The sequence below is a fragment of the Panicum virgatum genome, chromosome 7K, assembly GCF_016808335.1.
Source record: "Panicum virgatum strain AP13 chromosome 7K, P.virgatum_v5, whole genome shotgun sequence".
Taxonomy (NCBI): Eukaryota; Viridiplantae; Streptophyta; class Magnoliopsida; order Poales; family Poaceae; genus Panicum; species Panicum virgatum.
In genome coordinates, this window is record NC_053142.1 from 45,362,677 (window position 1) to 45,390,387 (window position 27,711).

Genomic DNA, 27,711 nt, shown 5'->3' on the forward strand with positions numbered 1-27,711 from the left:
ATGTACATGTGCACCCTATAAGCATCTTCGAAAGAGCTCCGAAGAAAAGATCTCAAGATTGATAAAATTATCACAAATATCTCTATGTCGACGGCCATATTTTCTACCACTAAAACAATATCATCATTAATATTTATAATAAATATAGAAAAATACAAGCGTCCATAGTAAGATTAGGACTCAAAGTTCAGGTAAGCAGGCTATACCACTAGGAACCTAATGACAAAACATGACATAAAAAAATTGTTCATATTTGTGTGCTGGTACTTTGTGGATCAAATTTTATTTTGTTTTATGATTTTCTCACATCGACTCTTTTATGTAACTTGTAAGTATAAATGTTTAAAGTAACAATTACATACCCTTATGTTGAGTACACAAGACTCCAATGTTGGAAGCGAGGCAAAGATCGATGATGTACTTGAATGTATATGGAGATGGTCCATTTTCCCAATATGATGTTTTTAGATATCAAGAAATTATATACCCTCCCGTCCTTCCCCCATTGTGGATCCGTTCGTGATCAAACGCTACTCCCGTTTCTTTATTACTGTAGCGTCAAAATGTTATTTTATAATCAGAGTTCAGCAACGTGTATATGTAGAAGGCAATGCAATAGTGTTGCCATAAAAAATGCAATAGTGTAAATATATATTAAAAATTATACTATATATAAACTTTATTCAATTAGCAGACACAGAAGGGGTGGTGGCGCAGTTGGCTAGCGCGTAGGTCTCATAGCTAAAGCGAGTGATCCTGAGGTCGAGAGTTCGAGCCTCTCTCACCCCAATACTTTTCCCCCTTTTTCTTTTCTGGAGGAATTCTTGGGCCTGCACGCAGCCCAGCAGCGGGCAGTTCACACCTCCGGCCCACCCTCGCCCTTCCTTCTTTTCTTTTCTTTTCTTTTCCCTACCAAACGACTGGAGGAAGCACATGATCCGAGATGCTCTTGCATATGCCAATTGCCAATCTCGAGTCGCACAAAATACTTTAGCTGAAAATTCACAGACATTCCCTAATCCCTACAGCCGTCAAATTTTCAATACCGGTATAATAGACTAGTATCTACTTGTTGCCCGTGGGACGTGCCCGCCGGCGGGCGTCATTATCTTCTCCCAAGTCCCAAGTAAATTCATGTCTGATGACACCCCAATCCAGGCCAACAGCCTCATCCAACTGACATGATGACACCCCAATCCAGGCCAACAGCCTCATCCAACGCTTGCCCCCACATGGCCGACGGAGACCATCCAACAGCACACACACGGCGTATGCTGTGGTCGCTGGGCCTCAGCGCATGCACGTCCCATCCAACGCAGGAGGCAGGAGCAGGAACCACGGCTAGCTCTGGGCCTCTGGCTAGATGGAACGGAGGTGGACGACGACGGCGACTAGTTTCCTCTCTTGCCCTCTTGCTTGGTGGAGGTTCGGCGTCAGGGACTCGCGGTTTTGGCCATGCCAGCATGCCTTCGCCTCTACTACTTCTACGGTTCTACTACCTGCAAGTGGTTGGCGCTATGGGACGGCCGAGGTCTGCGCGGAGCACAACCAGCTGGACCTATGAAATCGCTGCAGGATCTGTTGGGTTCTGAGCTGGACAGAGTGCGGAGTTTATGGAGGTGTTTCGGTTGATGGCCTGCAGATGTTCCGATATGGGGTGTGTTTAGTTCCACCAAAACCCCCACAAAAACATCACTTTCCATCACATCTCTATCACATCAAAACATTAAATGTAGCAAATGACCCATGCATGGAGTACTAAATATAGGTAAATAAAAAAACTAATTGCATAGTTTTGATGTACGTTGCGAGACGAATCTTTTGAGCCTAGTTAGGTCATGGTAGGACAATATCTACCACAAACAAACGAAACGTGCTACAGTGCGCTACAGTGCTTTACACCCCCGTGCTACAGTGTATTTCGTGGGAACTAAACGCAGCATGATGGCGGATGCTGTTTCCTACTGTAGTACGTCTGATCTGGCAGTGTACACGCCAGGATCCTTCCGAGTTTAAAAAAAGGGTTTAGTATGACTAATTTTGCTAAGGACTACACTAGGACTTTGTTTAAATGCATAAAATTTTGGGTGTAACGTACTGTAGCACTTTTGTTTGTATTTGATAATTATTGTCCCGTCATAGGTTAACTAGGCTCAAAAGATTCGTCTCGCAAATTATAGACAAACTGTGTAATCAGTTATTTTATTTATCTATATTTAATACTTCATGCATGTGTTAAAACATTCGATGTGATGAAAATTTTTGTAAAATTTTGAAATTTTGAAGGGAACTAAACAAGGTCTACATTGAGAATGGTTTTGTTGTCCCTCTTTCCCCGTGTTCTCCGGCCTCTTTCGTGCAAACTGGAACTGGTACAAAGAATAATTGCACTGACGTCTCATCCTCTAGCTGCCCAATCAGCATCCCCACAACATCACTACATGTCTGCACATCCTCTAGGGACATGTTTGACCGCGAAATAAAAAAAAAACTCCTAAACTAGGGACTCCTTGGAGTTTAGAACGGACCCTCTTGGCATGGCAAATCCTTTTCCGAGTTTGTGAAATTTGTAAGGATAATCGCAATGGGGGATTTCACATTGACGTGTGTACAAGATTGCCACATCAGCAAAAAGAAAAGAAAATATTATCTCAAACTATTCCTTCAATACATAGTTTCATATTATTATTTCATAGACTTCACATGATATTAAACTTCCCTGATGAAATTAGTTCCTTCTCTCTCTCCTACATTAAGTTTTTCGCTGCATTACCAAATGAATTTTATTTAATGTGAATGAAACTTCTGCTCATTATCGTTAAACTGTATTATTCAGGGATAATTGACACCAAGCCTTTTGCTATGTTTCATTGGTACCTTTAGCTCCTGAGATTTACGCACACCACCACACACGCACATATCTCACACGTCTCAGCACTAGGTGCGGACGGGGTTTCGAACCCCGCCGGCAAGCTCTCATTCCGCTGGGCACCCATCCGCAAATATATAAAATTTTTACTTGAGACTTTGGACGTGTTTGCAAAGAGAACCTTGTTTAGTTCGCGAATTTTTTTAACTAATTAAGTTTAAAAAATTCATCTCGTACTAATTAGTTGGACTGTATAATTAATTATTTTTTAACTACATTTAACATTCTATATGTCTGTAGAAAATTTTTGGAACTAAACGCAGCCTGCTAGCCTGACACACCACTTTTTGACCACCTTAATCGTAGCAGACCCCCTACTACGGTAGCCGGCTAGCCGCCGCCGTGCGCAGTCCACACCGGGGGCCATATTCCTAGGTGAATTTGCTCGTAGTACTAGAATTATGCTGTTGGAGTACTCGCCATTTGAGCGGTGAGCGGCGACTGCTCGCTCGCAGGACCAAGAGGTAAATTACTCCTGCTAATCATGGGTGTCGGGCACGTTCCGTGGGCCGGCCAGGCCACGACTCTCCAGGATGGCGACGAGCAAGAGGACACACCGACCTGGAAAGCCTCACCGATCATATATCCAGAATCCGATGCGCAGCGCCGCCGAACGGTTTATAAATTTTAATACAGCGGCCAGCAGCAAATCAAGAGTACTAATCAGTTGGGCGTATTTCCCTTTATTTTAGGAGTACTAGTATAAAACCATTCTCAGTGAAAATTTCATGGGCATTGAATAGACTATCATGTCACTTTTTTTGATGATATGACAGTATATTAATGAAGAGAGATGTGAAATGAGTTTTATGAGGGATGAAACCCTATGTACACGGTTATCTAGACAGATTATGTCTTAACCTAAGAAACAACAATAGGTGAAATTATGCATTGAGGGAGGGGTGTTTCATCCTAGTTTCAAACAGTTTTAGATGATGTGTCATTCTAGGTAATTGTGTCCATAAAATTTCCATTGAAAATGGCCTAAGCATAAAACATGCATGGAGATTTCTTCTACTTTTTTTTGAAAACAACAGGCAGTCTTGCAAGGACCATGCTTGCTGCTTCATCATTATGCAAAACTACCAAGATAACGAAAGAAAAACAAAACACATGGAAAGGATTTCGTCTGCTTTCACAGGATATATAAAACGAGCAAGAGTGACGTGATCCCACAGCACGTAACAAAGATTAACGCATTCCAACTCACCCGTCCGGCCGTCCGTCTCCCTGACCACCCAGCATGCCTGGCCGTGCGTGCCTGCCTGTCCGGTGATCCGGCCACTTCTCTCTCTCTCTTAGAAATCATGCGAGGATACTGATCGGCGCCGGTGTCTTGTAGCCCCGCGACGCGACCCTCCCACTCCGTCCATCTTCTTCAACTTGGCAGAGCGGCCGCAACCGCTCACCCACCACTCCTCCCCCCCTCCCTCCCCCCCCCCCCCTCATTTTCTCGCATTCATAGCGCGTCTCCCCCCTGTCCGTTGGAGAGTGACGCACACCAAGCGGCAGGAGGAGAAGGAGCAGCACCGGCAGCGGCAGCGGCGCAGCAATGCAGGGCTCCAAGACCAAGTGAGTACCGCCGTTATTCCCTTCTCCTTCCGGTTACTGATCACCGCGAGGCCCCGGCGAGGCGGATCTCCGCGGGCGCCTCGGCGGTGGTTTTTTTCGTCGTCTGATGGTGGTTTGGTTTCCCGGAGCGCAGATCTGGCTCGGCGGAGTCGAAGAGCAACGGCAAGCCGGAGAAGGAGAAGAAGGGCAGCGCCGGCACGCCGCCGACGCCCAAGGACAGCAAGCCGCGCAAGCCGGCCGTGCCCAAGGCGAGCGCCGCCCATGGCGCGACGCGCGCGGCCGACAAATCGCCCGGGTCGGGCGAGCGCAAGGCGCCCACGCCCAAGGCCGCCTCCCGGCTCGCCACGCCTCCAGAGGTACGGGCGTACGGCGCCTCGCGATTACTGCCGCGCCGCGGGTGCGGAAAAATCTGTTTGCTTTCGCGGAATTCTGACTTGTTTTGATGGTTTCAGAAGCAAGGGAAGCCCGCGAAGCCGGCGCAGGAGCAGCAGGCCGTGAAGCCTCCTCGGGAGCTGCAGGGGCAGCTTGCCGCGGTTCAGGAGGAGCTCGTGAAGGCCAAGGAGCAGTTGGTGGAGAAGGACAAGGAGAAGGGGAAAGTTCTCGAGGAGCTGGAGCATGCCAAGAAGGCGGCTAATGAGGCCAATGCCAAGCTGCAGGAGGCGCTGGACGTGCAGAGGAAGGCCGCGGAAGCGTCGGAGGCTGAGAAATTCCCTGCTAGCCAGTCAGAGCAGACGAGCATTGAGTCTGTGCAGAGGAAGCTGGAGAGCATGCAGAGCCAGCAGAAGGCTGATGCTGCCGCGCTGCGGTCGACGGTAGAGCAGCTTGAGAAGGCTAGGTATGAGCTGGCTGATGCAATCGATGCCAGGAACGAAGCCCTCAGCCAGGTAGATGATGCCATTAGGGCCTCTGAGGCGAAGGCTGAGGAAGTTGAGCTCCTCACTGCAGAGGTTAAGCGCCTCAAAGAGCTGGTTGATTCCAAGCTGGATGGCAAGGCAAAGAAGACTGCCGAGAGTATTCAAAAGCTTGAAACAGAGAACTCTGCATTAAAGCTTGAGCTTGAGAAAGCAAAGGCTGCTGAAGAGAAAGCTGTTGAATTGGAGCTAGTGGTCGAAGAACTTAAGATTGATATTGCTGATGCTAAGAAGGCAGGCTTGAAGTCAGGCGAATTAGCTGATGAATGGCAGAAGAAGGCACTGCTGCTTGAGGTCAGATTGGAAGAAGTTGATCAGTCTAACATTTTGAAGGGCGAGTCTTTGAATTCAGCGATGGAAGAACTGGATGCAACAAGTAGTTTGCTCCGTGATAAAGAATCCAAAGTTGCTGCTCTTCAGGACAAGGTCAGGTTCTTGGATGATGAGGTTACTAGGCAGAAGGGGGGTACTGATGATTCGGGCAAACGGCTAGCTGCTGCAGAGAAAGAGGCAGCAGAGTTATGGGCAGAGGTCCAAGCACTTAGGTTGAAGCTCCGTGCAACAGAAGAGAAAATGGCTGCTCTGAACAGTGATAAAAATGCTAGCTCAGAAATAGAGACCCTGACTGAACAGAAGAACCAGCTAGCCGAGGAGCTTGAAGCTAGTAAAGAGGAAGTTGAGAAGGTTAAGAAGGCAATGGAAGGTCTAGCCTCGGCTCTACAGGAAATGTCAGTTGAATCTAGAGAAGCACAGGAGAAGTACCTTCTCAAACAAGATGAGATTGAGCGTGCTCATGCACAAGTAGAGGAACTTAACATGAGTCTGAAGAATACAAAGGAGAATTATGAGGTAATGCTTGATGAAGCAAACTATGAGAAGGTATGCCTTACAAAGTCAGTTGAAAGACTAGAAGCAGAAGCTAAGAACGCGCACGAGGAATGGCAGTCCAAGGAGCTAAGTTTTGTCAATTCTATTAAGAATGCAGAAGAAGAAATAGTCGCTATCAGGGTTCAGATGGACAGGACCCTGGAGGTGGTTAAGGACAAGGAAAATGAAAATGCTGAGTTGCAGGAGAAGATGCAGCACCTTGAAGCTCAGCTAATGGAAGCTAACAGAATCAAAGAGGAAGCCAAGGCTGAAACTATCCAATGGAAGGAGAAGCTATTAGACAAAGAGAATGAGCTGCAGAACATAAAACAGGAGAATGATGATTTGCAGGCGAAGGAATCAGCTTCGTCTGAGAAGATTAAGGAGCTCTCTTCCCAGCTTGCTAATGCAAATGATGGCACGGTAAATGGTAGCACCAAGGAAGAAAATGAGAAGGGGGGCAGTGAAGAGGACGATGAACCAGTTGTAGTAGTTGCGAAAATGTGGGAAAACAGCAAGTACACTGACTATGACTCATCTAAGGAGAAGGAGAATGATGGCGACTCACAAGTTGATTTGGAATCAAACAAAGGAGATGCAGCTCTGGACAGCAATGGGCTGCACTCGACTAAGGAGAGCAGTGGCAGCACATCACCAACCAAGCAGCAACAGCAGCAAAAGAAGAAGCCTTTGCTGAAGAGATTTGGTGGTTTGCTGAAGAAGAAAAGCGAAAATTAGCATAAAACAATCCCATGATATTCTTTGTTCTATGCTATGTGACATATTTCTTTTGACTAGCCATCTAGTTTCTATCTCCCGCCATGTTATGGTAAAGCAAATGATGGTTCAAAGGATACAGAATGTCGTTTGTATTTACAACCCGAGTTCATGTCTTACATTTTGTATTATTGATGATCATTCGTATTCTAGCTCTTGTAATTGTTCATATATGCTCTGTTAATGCTGCTGTCTATGGCAGAGATTTTTCAAATCAGTTATAGTACTAACAGAATGCTTTATGAAAATGATGACCACCATGTTCCTGAGCTGACATTACAGAGTGATGATAGTTACGGGTCATGATGAATTATTGGATGGAAAAGGCCTGTTAAGCATGTGATAGCCAGTTGGGTTCTTGATTAGGCTGTTGCTCCTCAATAATGGGTTTGCTCCAGCTCCTTTCTTTTTTTCCTTTGGCATTTGCCGCACTGTGCTAACTATAAAGTCAATATAAGAGGCTACATTGTACGGGCACATGTTATTATTTCCAAATTATTCAGTTGACTCTCAAGGATGGATAGGAAAGAAGCTAGACGATTGTGCAAAGTGATGTACCTGAATAAATGAGCCTATCCGCAACACAAAAGATCAGGTGCTCATTAGTCATTACCATGTCCACCGTCCAATAGATCGAAACGTTTGGTAATGCATGCCAAATCTGCGAGTTTCTGATGTGATTGGATATCGGTAACAGTTGTGCAAGTCCCTACCTGCAGGCATCACCTGCTTTGCCCTTTCTCCTGTCTTGTGGATGCAGATGAGCTACACATGGAGATGCATGGTATAGGAGGACCACCGCACCGGTTCTCAGTGAAACCATGTGAAGCCTGACGCCTCCCGCATGAACTGAACGGTAGGCTTCAATTTCAATGCTGCCTGTTGACGCCTTTTATTCTGTCCTCCAATGTTTCACTACATACTGCACTCTGATGCTCCAGCAGAAGTAAATCAGTAACGGTACCGAAGTGACAGTAGTGTCTTGTAAAGTGGAAATAGCAACAGTGCAGCATGAATGATTTATAACATGTAGTGCAAAAATATACCTCTCCCTACCACCGAATCGATTCCACAGAATGCTGCAGTCTGGAAGCTCACAGACATACGTGTACTGAAACTTTTCGACATTCTGCTGCTTAACGAAAATTTTGATTGAAATGGATATGCAGCCCAAGTCAAATCATGGTCTGTTACAGTATCCAAGTGCCAAGAGGGAGGAAACTTAAGCTAATAATGTAACCTTTTTTAATTGAGGCGGAATAGGAGATATATTCAAGTTAAAATGTAAATCTGTGTCAGTCCAAGATAAATGTACACTACAGCATCAAAGTACATATCCTAGAAAGAAAATTCCTCGGGTAAACTTTTCCCAAATTTGCTGGATAGAAAGCTCCTGTACTTCCCCTTAAGTTCGCCAACTGAAACCAAAACATGCATTTTTTTTCTGTTAAAGCTGGAGTAAACCATAGGGATACTGCTTACCAGGATATCTACTAAATGTAGGCACCATGAACTTTTTACCTCTAAAGTCTTCAGTTTTGATGTCAGGCAGATTCTGAGATAGTGCCATCTCTAACAGTTTCATAAACCCCTTGCCTGTTTGACAATGCTTGTAATCTTAGTGTCCATTCCAGAAAAGCAAACTGAATAATACATGAAAGGAAGCTCATGCTATAATACCATCAATGTACTTTCCAGAGTGCTTAGCATTGATCAGATATGTTGGTGTATCATCTTCTTTCAACTGCAAAGGTAGCACATCAATCTTCAGACACCAATACCAGAAAAAAACAATACTGGGCAGAAGGTAGAGAGCTAACACTAGTGACTATTTACTAAATAACCAGAGAGAAAAGCAATGTAATTGAGTCACCTACATGTGTGAATAAGGAACTTGCAAGTGCAAGTGGGTCAGCAGGAGAGGGCCCCCTGCTGTAAGCCGGGATGAATTTACCATCATGACACCCAACCAAGAAATGGTAAGCAGCCTGGCCAGGAGAGAGCTTTGATACTGATGGTATGGAACCAGTGCTGAAAGCACAGAAGACAGCAACACATTGTTAGCAAACTTGGAGGCTTATTCCTCCTTATCATCACAGCTACTAGTTTTATTCATTTTTAACTGTCAGATAATTGTATGCTGATGTTGCTGTTTAGCAAAAGATCTGTTACAGCACTCCATAAATGGTTTGTTTTAAACAAGAGAAATCATGTTATTAAAGAACAGGCTCTTCATTACCTATCTAAGGATACAATAATTACTGTAGTTGGTTTGGTAAACAATTTTGGCTCCCTCTTTGCCTTGGTAGGGAAAAGCATAGTAGACCCTTTAGAAGAGATGACTGCACCACAGTCAATAGACAATAGAGCATCCTTAATTTCTGAGCAGGACAAGATTATCTCCACTGGAGCAAACAATAATACAATAGAACCACCAAAGCACAGAAGCCTGAAACACACAACATGGAAGAAAAATAAGAAAGTGCTTGAAAGAGTACAAAGAAAGAATAATAAGCAAACTTTACCAGCCTGGAACAGGGAGGCCGCCTCTTGCAGATAATATCGGGGCTGTCACAGCAGTAAGGGCATCTTTCACAATAGCTGAATCAGCAAATGCTTTACCGCATAGGATTAGAGATGCGCGTTCAATGTCCGCTGCTGCAAAGCCATTAGCATATTGTGTTCCAGAACCAATAATAGTCTTGATGTTATTACTGTTTCATACATTCATAAAGAAAGGTATTATTTAGCCTTCCTTTGTAGCCCCAACTACATGTTTTCATTCTTGTTAATAAACATATAACTTGAATGAAGAGACAAGTTAAAATCATTTATGAAAGAACGAAAAAGAAAATATACCTTATGGAACTGGTAGCATATATAGTCAAAGGGGATGTGTCATGGGAAATCGCACGATCTGGTATTTTCCAAAGGATATTTGACAGTAACATAACAGCAGAGGGGTTATCACTAATGATTCGGACCTTTGCATCACATTCTCCTGAACAAATGGCACCATCTTGAACATATAGACATGAGATGGATGAAAGGTGAAACGTGACCTATATAAGCAAGCAGTCTGTCATAACACAGGGAGATGCTCTGACTAAATTAAAAAGGAGTTAAATACACCAGCGGTCCTCGAACTTGTCCCGAGGTGCCACTTAGGTCCACGAACTTGCAAAATCGAAATCTGGCACCCTGAACTTGTTAAGTTGTGCCACTTAGGTCCATACCACTTGATGTGGCGCCACGTGGCATGAATATATGCAAAAAAGCCCTTGAATTTTATCATCTTCTATATGTAGATCCTCCTCATCTCTTTCACCTCTTTCTCAATCCGCCACGCTGCTCCTACCACCGGCAACCACTCCCGCCCCGACGTCCAGAGCGGCGCCGCCCCATCACCTGCCCTACAGCCACGCCGCCGCCGAGCAGCCACCGCGGGAGGCTGGGGCCAGGGCCCTGCCTACGCCCAGCCTGCTGCCGGCGAGCGCCCGCAGCCGACCGGCCTCCCGCGCACCGCGCCGCTCTGCCATGGACGCGCGCCGGAGGAGGAGGGCAACACGCCGCGCGTCGTGTGGCCTCCGCCCGCCGCAGCTGCCCCACCGCCAGCAGCCGAGCTCGCGCAGGCCCGCCCGCACTCACGCGCGCCGAGCTCCGGTCACCGGCGGAGGGAGCAGAGAGGGGGCGCGGCCGTGGCGCCTCCGGATCCGGCCGCCTGCCATGGAAGGAAAGGAGGAGGGGCCGGCCGCGCGCCACTCCAGATCCGGCGTCGGCGAGGGTGGGCGGAGAGGGAGGGAGGGGGCTGAGGGAGGGAGGGGGCAGAGGGTCGGCGGCGCCCCGATCCAGTCGCCGGCGAGGGAGGGGGAGGACCGGCCCCGGCGATGAGTGAGGGAGCGCCGGCGAGGGAGGGGGAGGAGCGCCGACGGCCGGCCCGCGTCGTGCCTCCGCGCGGAGAGGGAGCAGGGAGGGGGCGCGGCCGTGGCGCCTCCGGATCCGGCCGCCTGCCATGGAAGGAAAGGAGGAGGGGCCGGCCGCGCGCCACTCCAGATCCGGCGTCGGCGAGGGTGGGCGGAGAGGGAGGGAGGGGGCTGAGGGAGGGAGGGGGCAGAGGGTCGGCGGCGCCCCGATCCAGTCGCCGGCGAGGGAGGGGGAGGACCGGCCCCGGCGATGAGTGAGGGAGCGCCGGCGAGGGAGGGGGAGGAGCGCCGACGGCCGGCCCGCGTCGTGCCTCCGCGCGGAGAGGGAGCAGGGAGGGCGCCGGTCGCGAGCGCCATGGGGGCTGGCCTTCTATCCCTCAAGGATGTGAAGATAGAAGACGATAAAACTCAAGGGCCTTTTTGCATATATTCATGACCTTTGAAAGGGTATGGACCTAAGTGGCACAACTTAACAAGTTCAGGGAGCCAGATTTCGATTTTGCGAGTTCGTGGACCTAAGTGGCACCTGGGGACAAGTTCGAGGGCCGCTGGTGTATTTAACTCATTAAAAAGAGTCAGCTGAAAATTTAGGATGCTTAATAAAGGCTGACATTGTTTCAGCTCCAATCACGGGAATCATCATTGAACATCCCATTGAGGGCTGAACCGAAGTTTGGAACATACCAGTTTCAGAAGCTTTGCAAATTGAGCTTTTGAAACATCAGCGACCCTGCCAGTGACATCTCCTCTAACATGAAGTGGAATACCAGACTGTTTGTCTGCATGCTCCAGATGCAGGAAGGCACAAAGTTGCACAATTAGTATCAGATCAATCATACTTACACATCACAACAGGATAACAAAAAATTGCATATACCTAGGTAAGTAGCACCAGCTTTCTGAAGTTCGGATGTCTCTAAGTTATGGAAGACCTTATCTTTTACAATAACACCTCTTCCAGCAATGGCCAAATTAAGACCGTATGAAACTTCTTGGTCTTTGTGCAACAAATAGTAGGTGAGAAATTTGCAGACATTTGTAATTCTGCTCAAATGATATAAAATACAATATCAAGCTTGACATAATAACCACTAAGTGACATAGACAATCGCCCAAGCACAGTTTAGTGTGGCACGCCATAGCCTGTCTTTTGGGACAGGCACCAATTGGATATGAGAAACTCAAAGGCTTAACACAGAGCACTCTAGCAACTAGGAAGGGGAGAGTATGGTCACTGGCCACACTTACCTCGGGCGGGTGATAGCCTCTCGTTACTTCTATAGTATGCAGCCTGAAACTGCAAAATTCAGAAATCAAAAGTTTTGTCAGGCTTCACATAGAACACGGCTATTTTCTACAATCACAACTAGCAGACAGTGCTAACTATTGTAGAGGCATTTACACAAAACCCTCATCAAATTCCACCATTAACCAATACTTGTAACCGCGCCACGCGGAAGTGCAGCATGCTAAACAACAGCCCATATATTCGAATCGTCTACTGAACAACACCTTCCTCTTGAATCCTCAGTTCAAAATCAGAGCTCTACGCATCAGGATTGATACGCCCCCAAATCACTTCCGAAACCAACCAAATTAGTTGCGTCGCGGAACGAGCGGCATGAATCGCAAACAGCACCACACGCTTCAGAGGAATGGAAAATCGGGGCACCTGTCGGAGGCCCGCCGCCGGCGAGGACGATGCGGCCGCGGCGGTGCGGCGGAGAAACCCCAGCAGCATGTGCGTGCTCCGCTTGCGCTCCGCGGCGTGTGGCGTCGCTGGCTGCTCGCCGCAGCGGCGGAGACGGCAGCGGCGGACCCTGAATGGTGTCAGCTCGTCGGCGGCGACGGCAATGAGCGAGCAGCGGAGCAGCTAGGCCACGGGCTCGCTGCCGTGCTGAATGATACCGGGCTAATGGGCCTAAAAAACGGAGTTCGGTAATTGGGCCTCCGGTTGGCCCAGAAGCCTCCCGTACGCGAGGTCTTCATATTAAATCGCTGCCGTTCCCTCTAAGTTTGACGGTTCAGATGACCTGAGGCGTGGACGGTAATTGAAATACCGTCCACCCCTGGACTCCTCGCCGCCACGCTCGCCCAGTTCGACGCCACCGTCGCGCTGCCGCTCGCCTCGCCGGCGGCAACACCGTCATCTACAGGCGCAACTTGCGCGTCGTTGTTCTCCCTGCATCTTGAATCGCCGTCTCGGCGGCGCGGCGCCACCATCTCCGCGTAGCGCGCGCACAGCAAGCAGCCGGCCGTCGCGCCACGGCCACGCTTGCGTCGCGGGCTCGCGAACACCTTCTCTGCCGGCACCAATGGCGAGGAGTTGATTGAAACGGTTCGTACCCAGATACCCTCGCATTCACATCGCCGCCGCGCTCTTCATGTTCACCGCCGCGGCCTGCAGGGCCTCCGCGAACGAATGGCCTTGGCTATGGTGACCGCGTCCGTGGCCGACACCTACCGGCTCCCTGCCGGGTTAACCATTTCGTTTTCCGGTCAAATCCCGGTGTTTAGCGGAAACGGAATTCCGTTCCGAAATTTCGGTAAATTTCGGCGAATTTCGTTGAATTTTGGTCGAAATTTGTTGAATTTTGAATTTGAAAACGAAATATACCAAAAAATACCGAAATTTCGGATCCCGGTAACTAGCGGAAACGAAAAATTTTCCGAAATTTCGCCGAAATTGTTAACCCTGCTCCCTGCCCAGCACCGGCATGGGCGTTAGCCATGGTATTATCTGGAGGAGACATATCTGGTGCAATCACGGAACTGGTGAAATCACCGTGCAATCCGACTAAAAAAGTCTTCAAAAAATTCTGAAAAAATCATGAATGTACATCTCAGTCTACCCCATCTACATATAAATTTCCACAATTAAATTCATCTTACACTTGCAGTTACAAAAAAGACAAATTTTCTGACAATCAGTAACGTTCAAATGCAGCCCAAATTTGTTTTTTTTAACTACTAGAGTAAGATGAATTTGACCATGAAATTTTATATGTAGATGGGGTAGACCGAGATGTACATTCATGATTTTTTCAGAATTTTTTAAAGACCTTTTTAGTCGGATTGCACGGTGATTTCACCCGTTCTGTAATTGCACCAGATATGTCTCCTTATCTGGAAGCGTTGCAGCGAGCCAACTTTTGTGAATACGAGCATGCGAAATACTCGCAGCTGAATAGCATGTGGTGGTGTGTGCACTAATAAGACCCTGTTGACATCAACTAGTTCACAGGAAGCAATCTAGCCAGCTAGGCTTGGAAGCTTATTGTCCTCCTGTTCTTATTTCGGATTACATTATCCAAGCCAGGAACTTCCTAGCGGCCTATCGAGCGTTCACAATCCACGTTCCAGACTCTGAGCTTCTTACCTGTTATTTGGTATTTAACTTTCTTAGTGCTTGGTCTTATTCTTAGTGCTTCCTTATTACTGGATTAACTTTCAGTTCTTTCATTAGTGCTTCCTTATTGGATCAACTTTCAGTTCTTCCAAAGTTCCAATTCGATTAAGAATTAGCAGAGGTTGTTGTACCCCTTCCATACATTTATGGGAAGGGAGTAATTACATGCGCGTATATAAAAAACTCATCCATAATACATTTATAAGCTATTGTCTGACAGCATCAGTCATGCATTGTTGTCTAAAGCTCAAATCCGATTGACACAGAACAACAGCACCAGAGCCCAATAAGAAAATTGTTTCACGTACAACAACAGACATTTGTATCAGACGTATGAGGGATTAATGAAGGCATCAAATCGACATGGAAATTCACCCCGTGAATTATATATGGGCAATTTTGAAACAACAATAGTTCGGACATGCAACACCTGATACATTCCTTGGTACAACATGTATTGATCGAACAGTTCATGAGAAGAGTTCTATTCTAACAATCCCCAGCCGCTAACTTCTACTGGAAGAGTTGAGGCACATTGAGACATCACACAATGCATTCTATTACGAAGCACCTAGCAGCATTACGCAGTTTTAGCCTTCGATAGAGCTTTCTTGCGCTGAGAGAGCATGTAGGTGAACATGTGTGGACTTCCTGCAACCGAAGTGAAACAATGCACCTTCTTGTAAGACCCTAATTGCCTAGAATATTAATAGCAAAAAGGAACAAGCTAAGAAGGGAAGGGTTACATGGGGCGCTTCGAGAGAAGACACATGTGCTATTCTAAAAGGCCATTGAGCAACATTACACGGTTTTTGACTTTGACAATGCCTTCTTACACTGGGAAAGCATATATTTAAACATATGCGGACTTCCTGTACCATCAAAAGTGAACCACACAACTTTTGTTAAATCACAATAGATGATAATGTTGATAAAAAAATAAAGGATAATATGAGAATGGACGTGATACCTGGAATGTAAACCGCGAGAGCAAGAATAGATGTATATGAGTAATCGTAAGAGAAATTCCATTTGTTTGGCAACCTTAGACAATATCTCTGAGATGCCTACAATTGGATTAGAACAGTTACCAAATATTGTTATTAAATATAACTACTGTTAAGCAATAAATTATTTCACTTACCATCATATGAGGTAGAGCAGCAAAAATTAGACCAACCTCGCTCGAGATACCAGTAGGGTATAATACCATAAAAGTGCTATACCTAAAAAGTAATGCAAATAATCAATACCACAACAATGAACCAATACTTATTTAAATTAAATGGTGTATTCTCATTTCAAATTTAATATAAATAATAAGAAATGATGTATGTGATGAGTATTAACCTTAGCCACAATAGCCATGAAGGTGCGAAACCAAATATCTCCTTCATACCAAAGAAAGAGTATCTAATGATCTGTACAACACAAAAAAATTCATATAAAACCAGTCTAAATATAAAATAATAAGAACATATTATACTTTAGTTTTAGTGTTTGAATTTAGAGAGTGAATAATAATAAATACCTCAGTGATGGACCAACTTATGACTAATGAAGTAACAAGAATATTAGAGCGAGTCTGTAAAACAAAAATAAGTATTGTTAATATGACAAATAAATATAGCATATTATCTAAATATATAGACTTGCTAATGATGAATTGATGATATCTCGGGAAAACTCCACAAGATGCCCCATGTAAGGAACAACCTTGATCCAATTTGAGGAAGAGTTGCAGAGACTGGAGACCTCACAAGACCTTCAAAGAGCATAAGATATATTACAACAATGATAAAATGAAGAGCATCAAAAGAATGGATAAAAAATATTGTTATATAATCTAAACATGATGCTTTCTATAAAAATAATGTTTTAGAAAATAGAGAATTAAGCTTGTAGGAATAGGAGATATATATAATTTCAGTAAGCAATAAAAGAATAGCGACATACCTACAAGTCCATGTAGAATCTGCAGCAACAGCATCAAGCACCATCAAAAAATACAAAATTGTTAGTACCTTACAATGTCCATGTACAAAATGATAAGGAAACTAATAAATATGAAAATATAATGATAGAAGAAGTTTAACATAAAAGTCTATCTTTGCACAGAAAACACATAAGTGAACTTGAACCGAGTGGTGTTTCACCAACATCTATTGGATTTAATTGAGCTAACACTTCTTTCTAACTAGAAATGCAATAAGCCAATAAGTGTACCTTATGGCTGTGTGCGGTAGTGCTTGGCAACGCTATATCATTGCACTAGTTCACACCCGTAATCCTAAAACCATACCTTGCAAAAAAATTAATGTGACAAAAGCAAGAGATGAAGCTTACCTCCATGATGGCAGCTGTCTGCGCAAATTGCAGCGGCCGCTCGACAGCGCCGTAGACATCCTCATGGCCGCTCTCCCACAGCGCCAAAATCGTGTAGTACAGCACCTGCGCCCTGCGAGACCCCAAGATCCAAAGAAACCCCAGTCAGACCAACGGGACTCTGTGTCTGATCCAAGAAACGGCCAACAAAGCAATAGCGAGAACAACAGGGGAAAGGGAGCACGGACCATCCGGATCCCAATCAGGGACCCGTGTCTGATCTAAGAAATGGGCAACAAAGCAAGAGCGAGAACAGCAGCGGAAGGGAGCACGCGCCATCCGGCGAAGACTATCCAATTGTAGACAGCCAGGTAGATCCGCCGCACCGCCGAGCCGACGCCCGCCATCTCCGGAGCCGCTGAGAGGAACAAAACGCCCGGAGCCGCAGAGAGGAAGAAAACACCGAGGGTGACTGTGACCGGGGTCCTGAATTGGCTGTCAAATACTCATGGCATTCAGATTCCGACAATGGAACTTATAAGGTTATACAGGAAGATACTAAGAGGAAACTAGGAATTCTGGGTTGAATCATGAAAAGAGTCGTAGCATTTTCAATCCTTGTTTTCTCTTTACAGGACGCGACCAGTTCTGACCAACAGCTGAGAAACAAATCTGACTTGCAACAATCACAAATGAATAATCCCAAGCTAACGAAATTGTGCCAATTATCCAAGGGTGTCATGGTGCAAGGTCTTTGAAACACAAACACGGGCCAACGACTGCCCGGATTTGATTCGGCAATGAATTGGGATCCGATCAGCTAGCAAGCAGGTGGGTAAGTAGGTGGAGGGCAGTTATTGCCGCTGCAGCTGCCGTGGGACCAGCAAGCAAATTTCTATATGTTAAACGCCCACTGCTGGGCGCGCTCCTATTCGTCCACGACAGAAAAAAAATCTGTCCATGCGATGGCTGGTCGGAGGCGCAGCATCTATCCCGCACATTGCCCTCCCAAGTCTCCATTTGCTCGAATCTTCTCGGATCCTCCTATCACAGGGTGCCGGCGGGGCGGGGCGGCGCAGCCGCCACTGACACTCGCGAGTCACTTGGCCGTTAGGCTCCAACATGAGCCCCGTAACACGATGATAATGTGTATTATGACAGTATAAGTACTGTACGATTTTTTTAATTCAAAAACGTTAAATAAATAATTAGTTAATGGGTGATAGTATATAGAGGGAATAGATATGGGGGAATGGTTGGAGAAAAGGAGTTATAGGAGGAGGAATTTTTTGAAATGAGATAGTAAAATATAGTAGAAAGTACATATAGGAGGAGTTGGATAGAGGAATGGTTAGAGCCGCCAGTTGCCAGCCTCCGCGCGCCGTCCGCTGCATGCTCCGCCGCTGCAACCTGGACTATGGGCAGCACATGAAACGCGGCGGAGGCCTCGATCGGCCCGGCGGCTAGCAGCTGCGGCTCAGATGCACGACTGCGGCCCGGTGGCTGTGGCCTTGATGTGCAGCTCCCACCCACGCGCTGTCCGGCGGCTGTGGTACCCGCCAATCCGCCGCGGATCAGTAGAACAGAGGAGGTGAAGCTGCAGCGTCGAGCTACCCGCCGGCAGCCGCACTGATCCGCCGGGCCTCCCGCCGGACCACTGCGTGCCACCGGCCCGCCACACTCCTCGGCGCAAGCAGCGAGGCCACTCCGGGCCGCCGGCGCCGCAGCTTGCTGAGGAGGATCCACCACGTCGAGCCGCCGCGCCTCCCGCCGGGCCACCGCGCGCAGTCGCGTCGCCGCGCTCCTCGGCGCGGGCGGTGAGGCCACGCTACGCTCATCAAGGGAAAGAGATTATTGCGGACCTGGGCTCCGTCGGCGTCTCCTGCTAATGCACCGCCATCACTCGCTGCCTGCACGCAAAGGTCTGCGCTGCGCCGCCTCCTCCTGCCCATAACTGGCAGGAAAGACTCCAAGGTTCACTCGAGTCCATGACTCCATGTATCCTCTTTCTAGCGTAAGTTGTCCGCCCGCCTTCCAGAACATTGGCGGCGTGACGTTTTGGAGCTTGCCCAGGCACAGTGATGGCAACGGCTGGGCTGGGCGATTCAGGATTATAGATGTCCATTCGGGCCGCCCGGCCCGACCTGGGCCCGGGCCCGCCCTGGCCCGGTCACCTCCGGGCCGTGCCTAGCCCGGCCCGATGCCTTAGTGGGCCGTGCCGGGTCAGCCCACGGGCTGCGCCGCCGGCCCAGGCACGGGCCCACGGGCCGAATTCGTGCCGTGCTGGCCCGGGAAGCACGGGAGCTTTCTCGTGCCCGTGCCGCCGCCCGCCCGCTGGCCGCCGCCCCTCGGCCGCACGCTGCCCGCCGCTAGTGTCAGCCACCGCCGCGCCCACCGGCCGCTGCCATCCTGGATCTAGAAGCCCCGTGCCGCCCTGGCCGTCCTGGATCTAGGAGCGGCGGCTTGCTCGTCACGGGGAGCCGCACCGCCGATGGAGGTCGGAGAGGAGGGGAGCGCCGGCTGCCGGAGGTCGGAGAGGAGTGGAGGAGCGCCGGAGGTCGGAGAGGAGGGGGCGACGCCGCCACAGCGGAGAGGGAGGCGCGCGTTGGCCAGAGAGGGGGGCGGCGCAGGGAGAGAGGTGCGCGGTGACCGAGCGTGAGCCAGAGCCCAGTGCGGAGGCCGGCGGGGGCGGCGTCGAGCCGTCCACGACGGGGCGAGGGAGCGCAGGCCGAAGGGGCCCGCCTCGACGGCGCGGTGAGGGAGCGGAGCTGCGGTGCAGAGGCGGGCAGGCGGCGAAGGTAGGAAGGCGGCGACCGAGTGGGAAAATGGGAGCTAGGGTTCGAGAGCGGGGGTTGGGGGGGATTGGGGGTGAGGGACTGGGCCACTGGGGGCGCGCGCGCTGGCTGGCCGGCTGGGCTCTATTGTTGGAGTTAGCGGGCCGCTACCGGGCCGGCCTGCTAACTCCGTGCCGGGCCGTGCCAGCCCACGGGCTGGGGTGACGGCCCAAGCCCGGGCACGGGGAGCGGGCCGGGCCAGCCCGGGCACGGATTGGACCGGGTCGGGCCGTGCTTGGGCCGGGCCAAATTAGCCGTGCTTCGGACGGGCTAACGGGCTGCGGGCTGCATGGCCATCTATTTAGGATTCAGGAATGGCAGCGTGGTTGACAGGAGGAGCGTGGCCCCAAATGCCATCCTACAGTCGCAAGCGCATGTCATGTGCTCGCTGAAATGCCTATGTGAGATGTTCAAGTCCTATCGTTTTCCAAACCTACATTTCATCAGCAAAGGTAGCTGGAGGCTCTCCAGCAAATGTGTCTAATCTCTATTTTCATTTTGCAAATCTGTACTTGGATTTCATGTGGATTATTTACTTGCCTAAATGATCATCTCTACCTGCGGATGATCTCACAGATGCATCTTCTCATGTTCAGTTTCACTAACAGGAAAAAGCCACTAAGTGAACCTTCAATCAGAACAGCAACAGGGAAATGCCATGTAAGTGGATCTCTACTGCATTCTTGGATGGATCATTTTTTTCCTCATCTATAATGGTTGATGCGTAGTTATTTACTACTATTTTGGTTGCACAAATGGACCATATTTTGGTTGCACAAATGGACCAATGATGTAAGTGTTGCCCAGCATATTTTGCAAACAGTTTGCACATGCTAATTCGTCAGTTAAGTTCCAGCATCAACTTTTACTGGACTTACATTTTTTTATATTGTACACAAACTGGGCCTTCATGTTAAAGTGCTTCATCTATAAAAAAGGTAGGTGTAACAGTAGGATCGGCTGATAGGGTGAAAATGTAACGTATGAAATAGTTACCTTGATGATAGATCATTGATCAAGCTTACTCAGCATATGTTCCTTTGAATGGTCTCTTTGCCCTATGTTGTAACAATAGCATGTATCCATTTGCTATGTTTTGGTCTTACTAATGACTGGCTAATAATAAACTGCAGAATTACATGAAATGGTGCCTGGGGTGTGCATTATCTTAGCAGATCCAACTATTAAATTCTTGATCCTGTGAGTGCAGGACCTGCAATTCATGCTCGTTGCTGTCCACTGATACAATAGGATCCCCAAATCCGTGTCATTAATAAGAAAAACAATGTCTAACTAAAATGGAGGAGATCAACTTGCTCTTTCATGGCTTGAAAAATTGGTCATGAAGTTTCCGTTAAATGGTTGGTAAAGCAATTTTGGTCTCACTATATCTGTGTGCAAGATGCAAGAATTTCAGTTCGGAATTCAACTTAACACTGCTAAATTGAGACTTTTCAGAGTCATAAAAAAATCAAGGTATTCTAAGCCTTCTCTTTATACATGTGAATGCTTCTTAGTATATTCTTTTTGAAAAACTGTGTTTGGTAACTATTATTCAAAAATGTTATAGATTTTTGGGGTACAAGATTCACAGTGGCGACAAGGTCGCTCGAATCAGGCTGCATATGTGTCGCGTCCTTTCAAGGCTATGTATTTGTGTTGATCTGCTTTTGCTTTTAGTAGATTTGTACATGGTTCTGTTAGCTCCATTGGCTAATACAAGATGAGATTATATTCTGTGCACTGTTGTTTAGCTTCTAATTAGCTAGAAACGGAAAAGGAACATATTTTTAGAAAGCTTTAATTTTGCTTTTCACAGCAAGCACCTAGTGGTGGTGACATTCGTTAATTACCAACCACTATAATCAAGTACCATTGTGCTGGAATTCTTTTCCTAAGCACAGTGGTACATTAATCTCCGTGAAAACACGTATTGTAGAGCTAATGATATTATCATTATATTATTAAAGTGACTAAGGGCGCGCGCAAAGTACTCGTGCCGTCAGTAGTGAGTGCAATGAACACGCCCTCGAGTTTTTTCTTTCTTTTTTTTTTTTAAAAAAAAGACCATGCCCTTTGTATTCTCTCTTTCTGCTGTCCAAGAAAATTTATATTTTCTTGATCCTTGGGCAGTCATCAATCTGTGTAATGGCAACTCTGCGATCAAAACAGCAGAGCTGTTTGTTTGACACAGGGCTTCAGCTGTTTCTTTTTTTAAACCTCAACAGGTGAAGAGTGTGCAGATGTTTAAACCTCAACAAAAACAAATGTGTATAAATCTGAGTACTGGCAAAGCCCAATAGTTATATGCACCAGAAATATCAAACACTCGAGTAGCCCTCCAAGTGATAATAAAACCGTTCAGCCAACTCAACTGTCAAAAAATTAGTTCAACTAACTGGAAGATGACAGTTGAGTTAGCATGTCAATTGCACTTCTTTACAACCAAACTATCACACATCTTTAGAACACCCAAACTAATGTTACATGACCTGACCACCCAAAGAAGCACACTGATAAAACAGACATACTCCATCTTTAAATTACTTCCTCGCCTTTCAGATGTATTGCCTGTATGTGGTACTATATTACAAGACCTATCTTTCCAGAAGACCGCAGATTAATCAGATTCGCTAGAAATGCAGCTTTCTACAATGCAGCAGAGAGGATCCCCAGTTCAACGCAGAGGGGTTCAAACCCTTCCTCTTCCAATAAGGAAAGGGCAGCCAGGCCGTAGTAAGAATGGTAGATGTCTGGGATCCGATTGTGTGAAAATTTTGTAAAGCCTCCATACTGTTGTGCTCACAGATAAGCAAGATCACATGCAGAAGGCAAGAACCATTATAGAATGCATACATTTACTCAGAACATACCATCTTAACATTCTGTCTGACAAGCATTGCTAAGGCCAAAAGTACAAAGATGAAAAGGTGGCATTAACTAATGTGAAGTATGTTTCAATAAGACAACATGATTTAGTGCATAGAAAAGTTGAGTGCAGCATATGACAAAGGTAGCAAACATAAATGTTCCTCAAACTCAAACAATCACGGTTGGGAACCAACTGCAGGATATTAAAAAAAATCATAAAAGAGAATGAAAGGTGGGTGAAGCTATTCTCTTCATAATGTAAGCAGATGCGGAAGGATAGAAAACTTGGGAGACCGAACCTAAATACCTACCTTCCATCTGGTTGTTGGAGCTTTTTCATAGACAATAAAAGTGACTTGCTATCAATATTTGCTAGATCGTAGCCATCTTCAGGATAGCAAGGGCAGAATAAGTGCTTGCAAGATGACTGCCATTGTGGCAAGGGTCCTGTGACATAGCATGCTTCAAAATTTAACAAAAAAAAACATATCAAAACATAAATGTGAAAATGTACAACATATCAAAACATAAATGCACCTCTCTTTTCATAGCTATGTTCCACGTACATCGTCCCAATTACTCAGGGATCACGTTCCCTTCAACGTACCAATCATCCCGAAGAGGTATACCCCCTGAAGAACCGGGATCTTAAAATTGTCGATCCACATTCCACGTACCCCATTCCGCGTACCTTCGTACCGGGAACTTTTGTGACTGTACAGGTACATTTTACTCCTTCAGCAGACTATGCCAAATCTGAGGCATACTTCACAAAGTTCACATAATAAGCTATCACAATTGACTAGGATAAACTTAGTCAGGTAAGCATCTAAGCAGCACCCAACTGCTTAGGCTACTGAATGCTACCTAGAAGACAGAAAATTTAGAGTACAATATTGTGCCACTTTGCTGCTACAGCATCAATTCCTTTAGACAGAAATGCTGTACAAGTGTACATGTATTTCCCATGAAACAAATCATGGTGAATATAGGCATGACATGTCAAGAAGAGTTGTATAGTATCTCCCAGTCTCAGTCACCTGAAAGGACATAAATACCTAGAATAGACTAATTAACTTAACAGGTCAGATGTTAGTGTCACTCATCGAAGCCTTCAGAAACATCGAAAAGTACACCCGGTCATCCATCCGTCCATCTAAGTGGTATTCTGCTACCTCCATACTTGCAACCACCTGCATTTATCACTAACTTCACACTTGTCACCTCCAGGATTTATCATTATGAATACTACTTGTGCTTACCAGTATGAATTCTTCAACTAATTTATTTAATACAATTCAATTGTACTCATTGTCCCAATTTAATGGGATTACAGAGAGCTACAGTTATTTCAACTTTCTTTCTGTCACAAGCTTTGGATGTTCCTCTTCTACCTCCTTGTACTAGGTGCTGCCTTCCTAACCAGCCTACCATCTATTATATAGTAAAAAACAGCCTACCATCTAAAAGCTTCTTTCCAAGAAAATTGTATGTTCAGGAGGAGAATGTTACTATATAGCAACTCGATTTCCAAATGCAGAGATATGTTGCTGCCTAGATCTATGCTATTTTGCAAATAAGTTACACTAACTGCGACCAAAACAACCGCAGGATGCCCCTGCCAACTGTAATCAAGATCATCACTGGAAGAATAAAATCACTGGAAGAACGCAGCACGCAGGCGCATCCAAAACATCACAAATCACTGGAAGAATAAAATTCCAAACATCTAAACTTCCATGTAATTCTTGAAGCGGATCGATAGAAGATGGTGTCGCAGCGGAGCTGGCGGCGGGATCTTACCCAGTTGAGCTCCCGAAGGAGCGAGAGGCCGCCTACAGAGAAGTAACCGAGGGTGAGGTGGTTGACCTCCTACAGCGCGTAGTCACCGGGAAGCTCGGTGGCCATGACATCGAAGAACGCCACGTGGTGCGCATGCGCAAAGTCCCGCGTGGCAGACCTAGAATTGGAACTTAGGGTATGCCATGTCAAAATTTCAACATACAATTTGATATTAAGTACAATATTAAAAAAATCGGTACACAACAAAAAAGTACCATGAGCAGTTCGGTATGTAAGCAATTAGGTTCGATACTTGCATAGATTACAATATAAATAGTAGAAGTACATTAAGTCTTAAAAATGCATAAAATAAGCTGACACCGGAAGCGGAAGAAGCAAGATCAATTTGAGTTGAGTTCATGTGTTATGATGGGGGGTTTTACATTTTTACCATTATAACGAATGTCGCTCATCAGATTATCACTCTTAGAATGACACCTACAACTATACCAGCGGAGAGAAGTTTGACTTACATTTTTACCACATTTGCTGATGTGGCACGCCACGCCAGCTCCACACGCTGGTGCCCCGTCAGCAGGCTCAGGTGAAATGTCCTCCTTGTCCCTGATATGCTACTATCTCCCTCTCCGACAGCTGGGTCCCGCACGCCATCTCACTTCCATGTGGACCCCACATGTCAGCTTCGTCTCCTACCTCTGGTACCTGCCCATCTCCGCACCATCTCCGCACCTCCGGCGACCCGAGGTAGGGTGGCTGGGTACGCGCGCGGCTAGGAAGGCACGTGACCGTCGGGAGCCCGCGGGGCACGGCTGGGCAGGCGCACAGCCGCCGGGAGCCCGCGGCCGCTGGTCATGTGTGGCCGGGGCGCAGCCTCCCACCAAGTGAGCCACAATAACCAATAAAGCACTACCCAAGAAGATTGAATTGATCCCAATCCAAAGCCAAATCAGAGAGCGCCAACGCAAAGGCTAAAGGTGGACGGGGCGCAGCCACCTACCACGTCATTGGCCAGCCATGCGCTGATGCAAAGGCAGAGGGTGGATCTTAGGGCGCGACCGGCACAGCAGGCGTCGCCGGCGCTGGATCCCCTCCCAGCAGCGTGGGTGCGTGTGACACGGTGTGGGCTTGGAGGCTCGAGGGACGGACGGGCAGTTACCAGAGGTAGGAGACAGAGCTGACGTGTGGGTCACATATGGAAGTGAGATGAGCTATGGGACCCAACTGTCGGAGAGGGAGAGAGAGTAGCAAATCAGGGACAAGGAGGACATTTCACCTGAGCAGCGTGTGGAGCTGGCGTGGCGTGCCACATTAGCAAATGTGGTAAAAATGTAAGTCAAACTTCTCTCCGCTGGTATAGTTGTAGGTGTCATTCTAAGAGTGATAATCTAATGAGCGCCATCGGTTATAATGGTAAAAATGTAAAAACCCCGTTATGATGTGTGCAAGAACTCGTGTAGAGATGAATGTATATGGACAGCTCAGATTGAAATTTTACCATACGATGGTCAACCCTAGTACTAGCAAGATGAGATTGCAAAAGAAACATATGCTAGTATTAGCAAGACCTAGAGCTCTACTATAGGTGATTTGATGGAGGAAGAAAGACTCACCACTGCATAGAAGGAGTCGTCGAAAAACGAAGAAAAATTGCCTTGGAGGCAATTCACCGAACACCCTGAGTGCGCCCTGTGTACGGGAGGGGCGGAAGAGAGGAGCTCGGCTCGGCTTGGCTGCGGCGGTGCTGTGCGCGCACTGGTGGGAAGCCTCCACTGGGTCTGGGGGTGGGTGCGGGCCGGCGCCGGTGGCACTGCGGCAGCCCGCAGCCGGCAGGCGGAAGCGGCTGCCTCCTGGCCGGCGGCAGGCAGAGGCGGGGGCCGCGGATGGCGCCACGGCGGACCAGGCGGCGGCCGGGGACGGCGTACCAGGCGACCGGCGCGTGAGGAGAGCTGGAGAGGAGTCGGGGGCCAGGACGGTCGGGGCGGGGGCGGAGGCGGAGGCGGCGTCGGCGTCCCCGTGAGGAGCCGGCGGAGGCGGCGTCCGCGTGAGCCGTGAGGAGAGGGAGTCGGACAGCCCGAAGCAGCCGGCACGCAAGTCGCCGTGTCCTCCCGTTCCATCGGTTCGATCTGACTGATCGACGGCGTGGTAAATGCGCATGCGCCCTTGCATTCATAGCCTGGATGGCGGCGGCCAAGCTAGGCGTCTCGCCGGCGTGGACAGCGACCGCCGGCGGCCAACCAAATTAGTTGCGTCGCGGAACGAGCGGCATGAATCGCGAACAGCACCACACGCTCAGGCTCAGAGGAATGGAAAACCGGGGGCACACGTCGGAGGCCCGCAGCCGGCGAGGATGACGCGGCCGCGGCGGTGCGGCGGAGAAAGCCCAGCAGCATGTGCGTTGCGCTCCGCGCGTGTGGCGTCGCTCGCTGGCTGCTCGCCGCAGCGGCGGTCGGCGGAGACGGGGGGCGGACGAGGGAGAGCCAGTTGTGGAAGCTGACCGGTGGGCTCCATTTTTTTTTTCTTCTTCCGAAATTTGACGTGCAGCGTGGTTAGACTGTTCGAGGCCCATAAGGAGCCCATGAACTTGGTGGGTCGCAGCAATGCGAATTGGGCTCATTCACGGACATTTGGACCGCGACTATAGATTGTCATCCGATATTTTGCAGATATACCCCCTACTAGTTTCGATATTCTGGCCGCGCGTTTTACAGAATAGCCCTCGATTAGGTCCCCGCCGGCGGATTCCGTCGCCGGCTTCGCCGCCGAGCGACGGCGGCGCGTGTCCGGACGATCTCGCCAAAGTCGAGCACCGGTAGCGCGTCGCGACTAACCTTGCCGTCCGCGGCGGCCGCTGCTCTGTCCGGCCCGCATCCCCGGAGTCACGCAGAGGAGCGGAGCAGCACGAGCTCTGCTGGGGCATGTCTTCGTCTGCTCGACGATCTCCAGCCGAAAATGCCGGCGGCGGCGCGGTGCGAATGTATGGCGGCGGATTGTCCAGTGGGCCCCAGAGCGTTCGTGCTACCTCCGCAATTCAAATAGGGGCAATAATGCTCCGGTGGCTTCGCCGGCGTGGCCTCCCGTTCCATCGATTCGGAGTCTTCCGTTGATTCGTTTGGCTGATCGCCGGCGTGGTAAATGGGCCCTTGCATTCAGAGCCTGGATCGCAGCGGCGGCCAAGCTCGGCGCGTCCTCGTAGGCCTCGTTCTCGCCGGCGCGACCACCGACCACGCGGTGGCACCTGGCGGCGGCGGCGGCGAGGAGCGCCCGCCTGAGTTCAGGCGATGCTCGGTTTGCCTTCATTCACCTCCGAGGAGCAATGTGTTGTGGCCTGCCGTTGACGTGCCGGAGCTGTTCGCCTGGCATTGGCATCTTCCCGGCGGGAAGATAACGGAAGGATGATAGAGATGACAGTTGACAGGGCACAGGCACATCACAAAACAAAAGGCGGCATTATTGCAAGATCATCAGAAAGCAGTTTGTTTGAAAACTAGTG

At 48.2% G+C, this 27,711-nt stretch overlaps 3 protein-coding genes, 1 long non-coding RNA gene and 1 other non-coding gene across 11 annotated transcripts; 3 read left to right on the forward strand and 2 right to left on the reverse strand.

The window, feature by feature from the left end:
- The first annotated feature begins 702 nt into the window (after positions 1-702).
- TRNAM-CAU lies at positions 703-789 on the forward strand. The gene is given in 2 exon segments: positions 703-740; positions 754-789. It is a non-coding gene; the product is annotated as a tRNA-Met (tRNA).
- Positions 790-4,367: 3,578 nt separating this feature from the next.
- Positions 4,368-7,227, forward strand: LOC120641616 (WEB family protein At5g16730, chloroplastic-like). Its single transcript, XM_039917803.1, has 3 exons — positions 4,368-4,501; positions 4,635-4,857; positions 4,954-7,227. The coding sequence occupies exons 1-3, from the start codon at positions 4,482-4,484 to the stop codon at positions 7,015-7,017; spliced, it is 2,307 nt and encodes a 768-aa protein (XP_039773737.1). The 5' UTR covers positions 4,368-4,481; the 3' UTR covers positions 7,018-7,227.
- Positions 7,228-8,159: 932 nt separating this feature from the next.
- Positions 8,160-12,879, reverse strand: LOC120641617. Of its 2 annotated transcripts, XM_039917804.1 has the most exons (11): positions 12,652-12,876; positions 12,228-12,276; positions 11,857-11,976; positions 11,664-11,758; positions 9,916-10,118; positions 9,582-9,770; positions 9,296-9,505; positions 8,934-9,087; positions 8,737-8,800; positions 8,578-8,652; positions 8,166-8,474 (listed from the first exon to the last, which is right to left on the reverse strand). In XM_039917804.1, the coding sequence occupies exons 1-11, from the start codon at positions 12,718-12,720 to the stop codon at positions 8,395-8,397; spliced, it is 1,308 nt and encodes a 435-aa protein (XP_039773738.1). In that variant the 5' UTR covers positions 12,721-12,876; the 3' UTR covers positions 8,166-8,394. The 2 variants fall into 2 exon arrangements, with proteins under 2 accessions (XP_039773739.1, XP_039773738.1); XM_039917805.1 differs by lacking the exon at positions 8,737-8,800 and having other exon boundaries at positions 8,160-8,474; positions 8,578-8,699; positions 12,652-12,879.
- A 1,857-nt stretch (positions 12,880-14,736) lies between these two features.
- Positions 14,737-26,708, reverse strand: LOC120641618 (very-long-chain (3R)-3-hydroxyacyl-CoA dehydratase PASTICCINO 2A-like). 5 transcript variants are annotated; one of them, XR_005662335.1, is made up of 14 exons: positions 25,832-26,698; positions 24,222-24,378; positions 22,956-23,132; positions 22,730-22,865; positions 17,050-17,208; positions 16,735-16,846; positions 16,345-16,363; positions 16,065-16,153; positions 15,920-15,973; positions 15,739-15,809; positions 15,533-15,614; positions 15,359-15,455; positions 15,135-15,260; positions 14,737-15,039 (listed from the first exon to the last, which is right to left on the reverse strand). XR_005662335.1 is itself a non-coding variant. In XM_039917807.1 (12 exons), exons 2-12 carry the CDS (start codon positions 22,984-22,986, stop codon positions 15,190-15,192), a joined length of 921 nt encoding a protein of 306 aa, XP_039773741.1. In that variant the 5' UTR covers positions 22,987-24,378; positions 25,832-26,708; the 3' UTR covers positions 14,737-15,189. The 5 variants fall into 5 exon arrangements, 1 of the variants encoding a protein (XP_039773741.1); XR_005662334.1 differs by having other exon boundaries at positions 22,956-23,184; XR_005662333.1 differs by having other exon boundaries at positions 22,956-24,390.
- On the forward strand, positions 19,971-21,282 carry LOC120641619. Of its 2 annotated transcripts, XR_005662338.1 has the most exons (3): positions 19,971-20,207; positions 20,681-21,023; positions 21,118-21,282. It is a non-coding gene; the product is annotated as an uncharacterized LOC120641619 (long non-coding RNA). The 2 variants fall into 2 exon arrangements; XR_005662337.1 differs by lacking the exon at positions 21,118-21,282 and having other exon boundaries at positions 20,681-21,038.
- Positions 26,709-27,711: the final 1,003 nt, after the last annotated feature.

Excerpts from the sequence above, each read along its gene's own strand:
- LOC120641616 (XM_039917803.1), top strand. The coding sequence starts at position 4,482 with ATGCAGGGCTCCAAGACCAA. Across the intron at positions 4,502-4,634 it reads ATGCAGGGCTCCAAGACCAA|ATCTGGCTCGGCGGAGTCGA; the intron begins GTGAGTACCGCC and ends CCCGGAGCGCAG. Across the intron at positions 4,858-4,953 it reads GGCTCGCCACGCCTCCAGAG|AAGCAAGGGAAGCCCGCGAA; the intron begins GTACGGGCGTAC and ends TGATGGTTTCAG.
- LOC120641617 (XM_039917804.1), bottom strand. The coding sequence starts at position 12,720 with ATGCTGCTGGGGTTTCTCCGCCGCACCGCCGCGGCCGCATCGTCCTCG. Across the intron at positions 12,277-12,651 it reads CGGCGGCGGGCCTCCGACAG|TTTCAGGCTGCATACTATAG; the intron begins GTGCCCCGATTT and ends TGAATTTTGCAG. Across the intron at positions 10,119-11,663 it reads TTGCAAAGCTTCTGAAACTG|GTCACGTTTCACCTTTCATC; the intron begins GTATGTTCCAAA and ends TTGCTTATATAG.
- LOC120641618 (XM_039917807.1), bottom strand. The coding sequence starts at position 22,986 with ATGTACGTGGAACATAGCTATGAAAAGAGAG. Across the intron at positions 15,974-16,064 it reads TCTTGTGGAGTTTTCCCGAG|ACTCGCTCTAATATTCTTGT; the intron begins ATATCATCAATT and ends TTTGTTTTACAG. Across the intron at positions 15,261-15,358 it reads TCTCGCGGTTTACATTCCAG|GAAGTCCGCATATGTTTAAA; the intron begins GTATCACGTCCA and ends TTGATGGTACAG.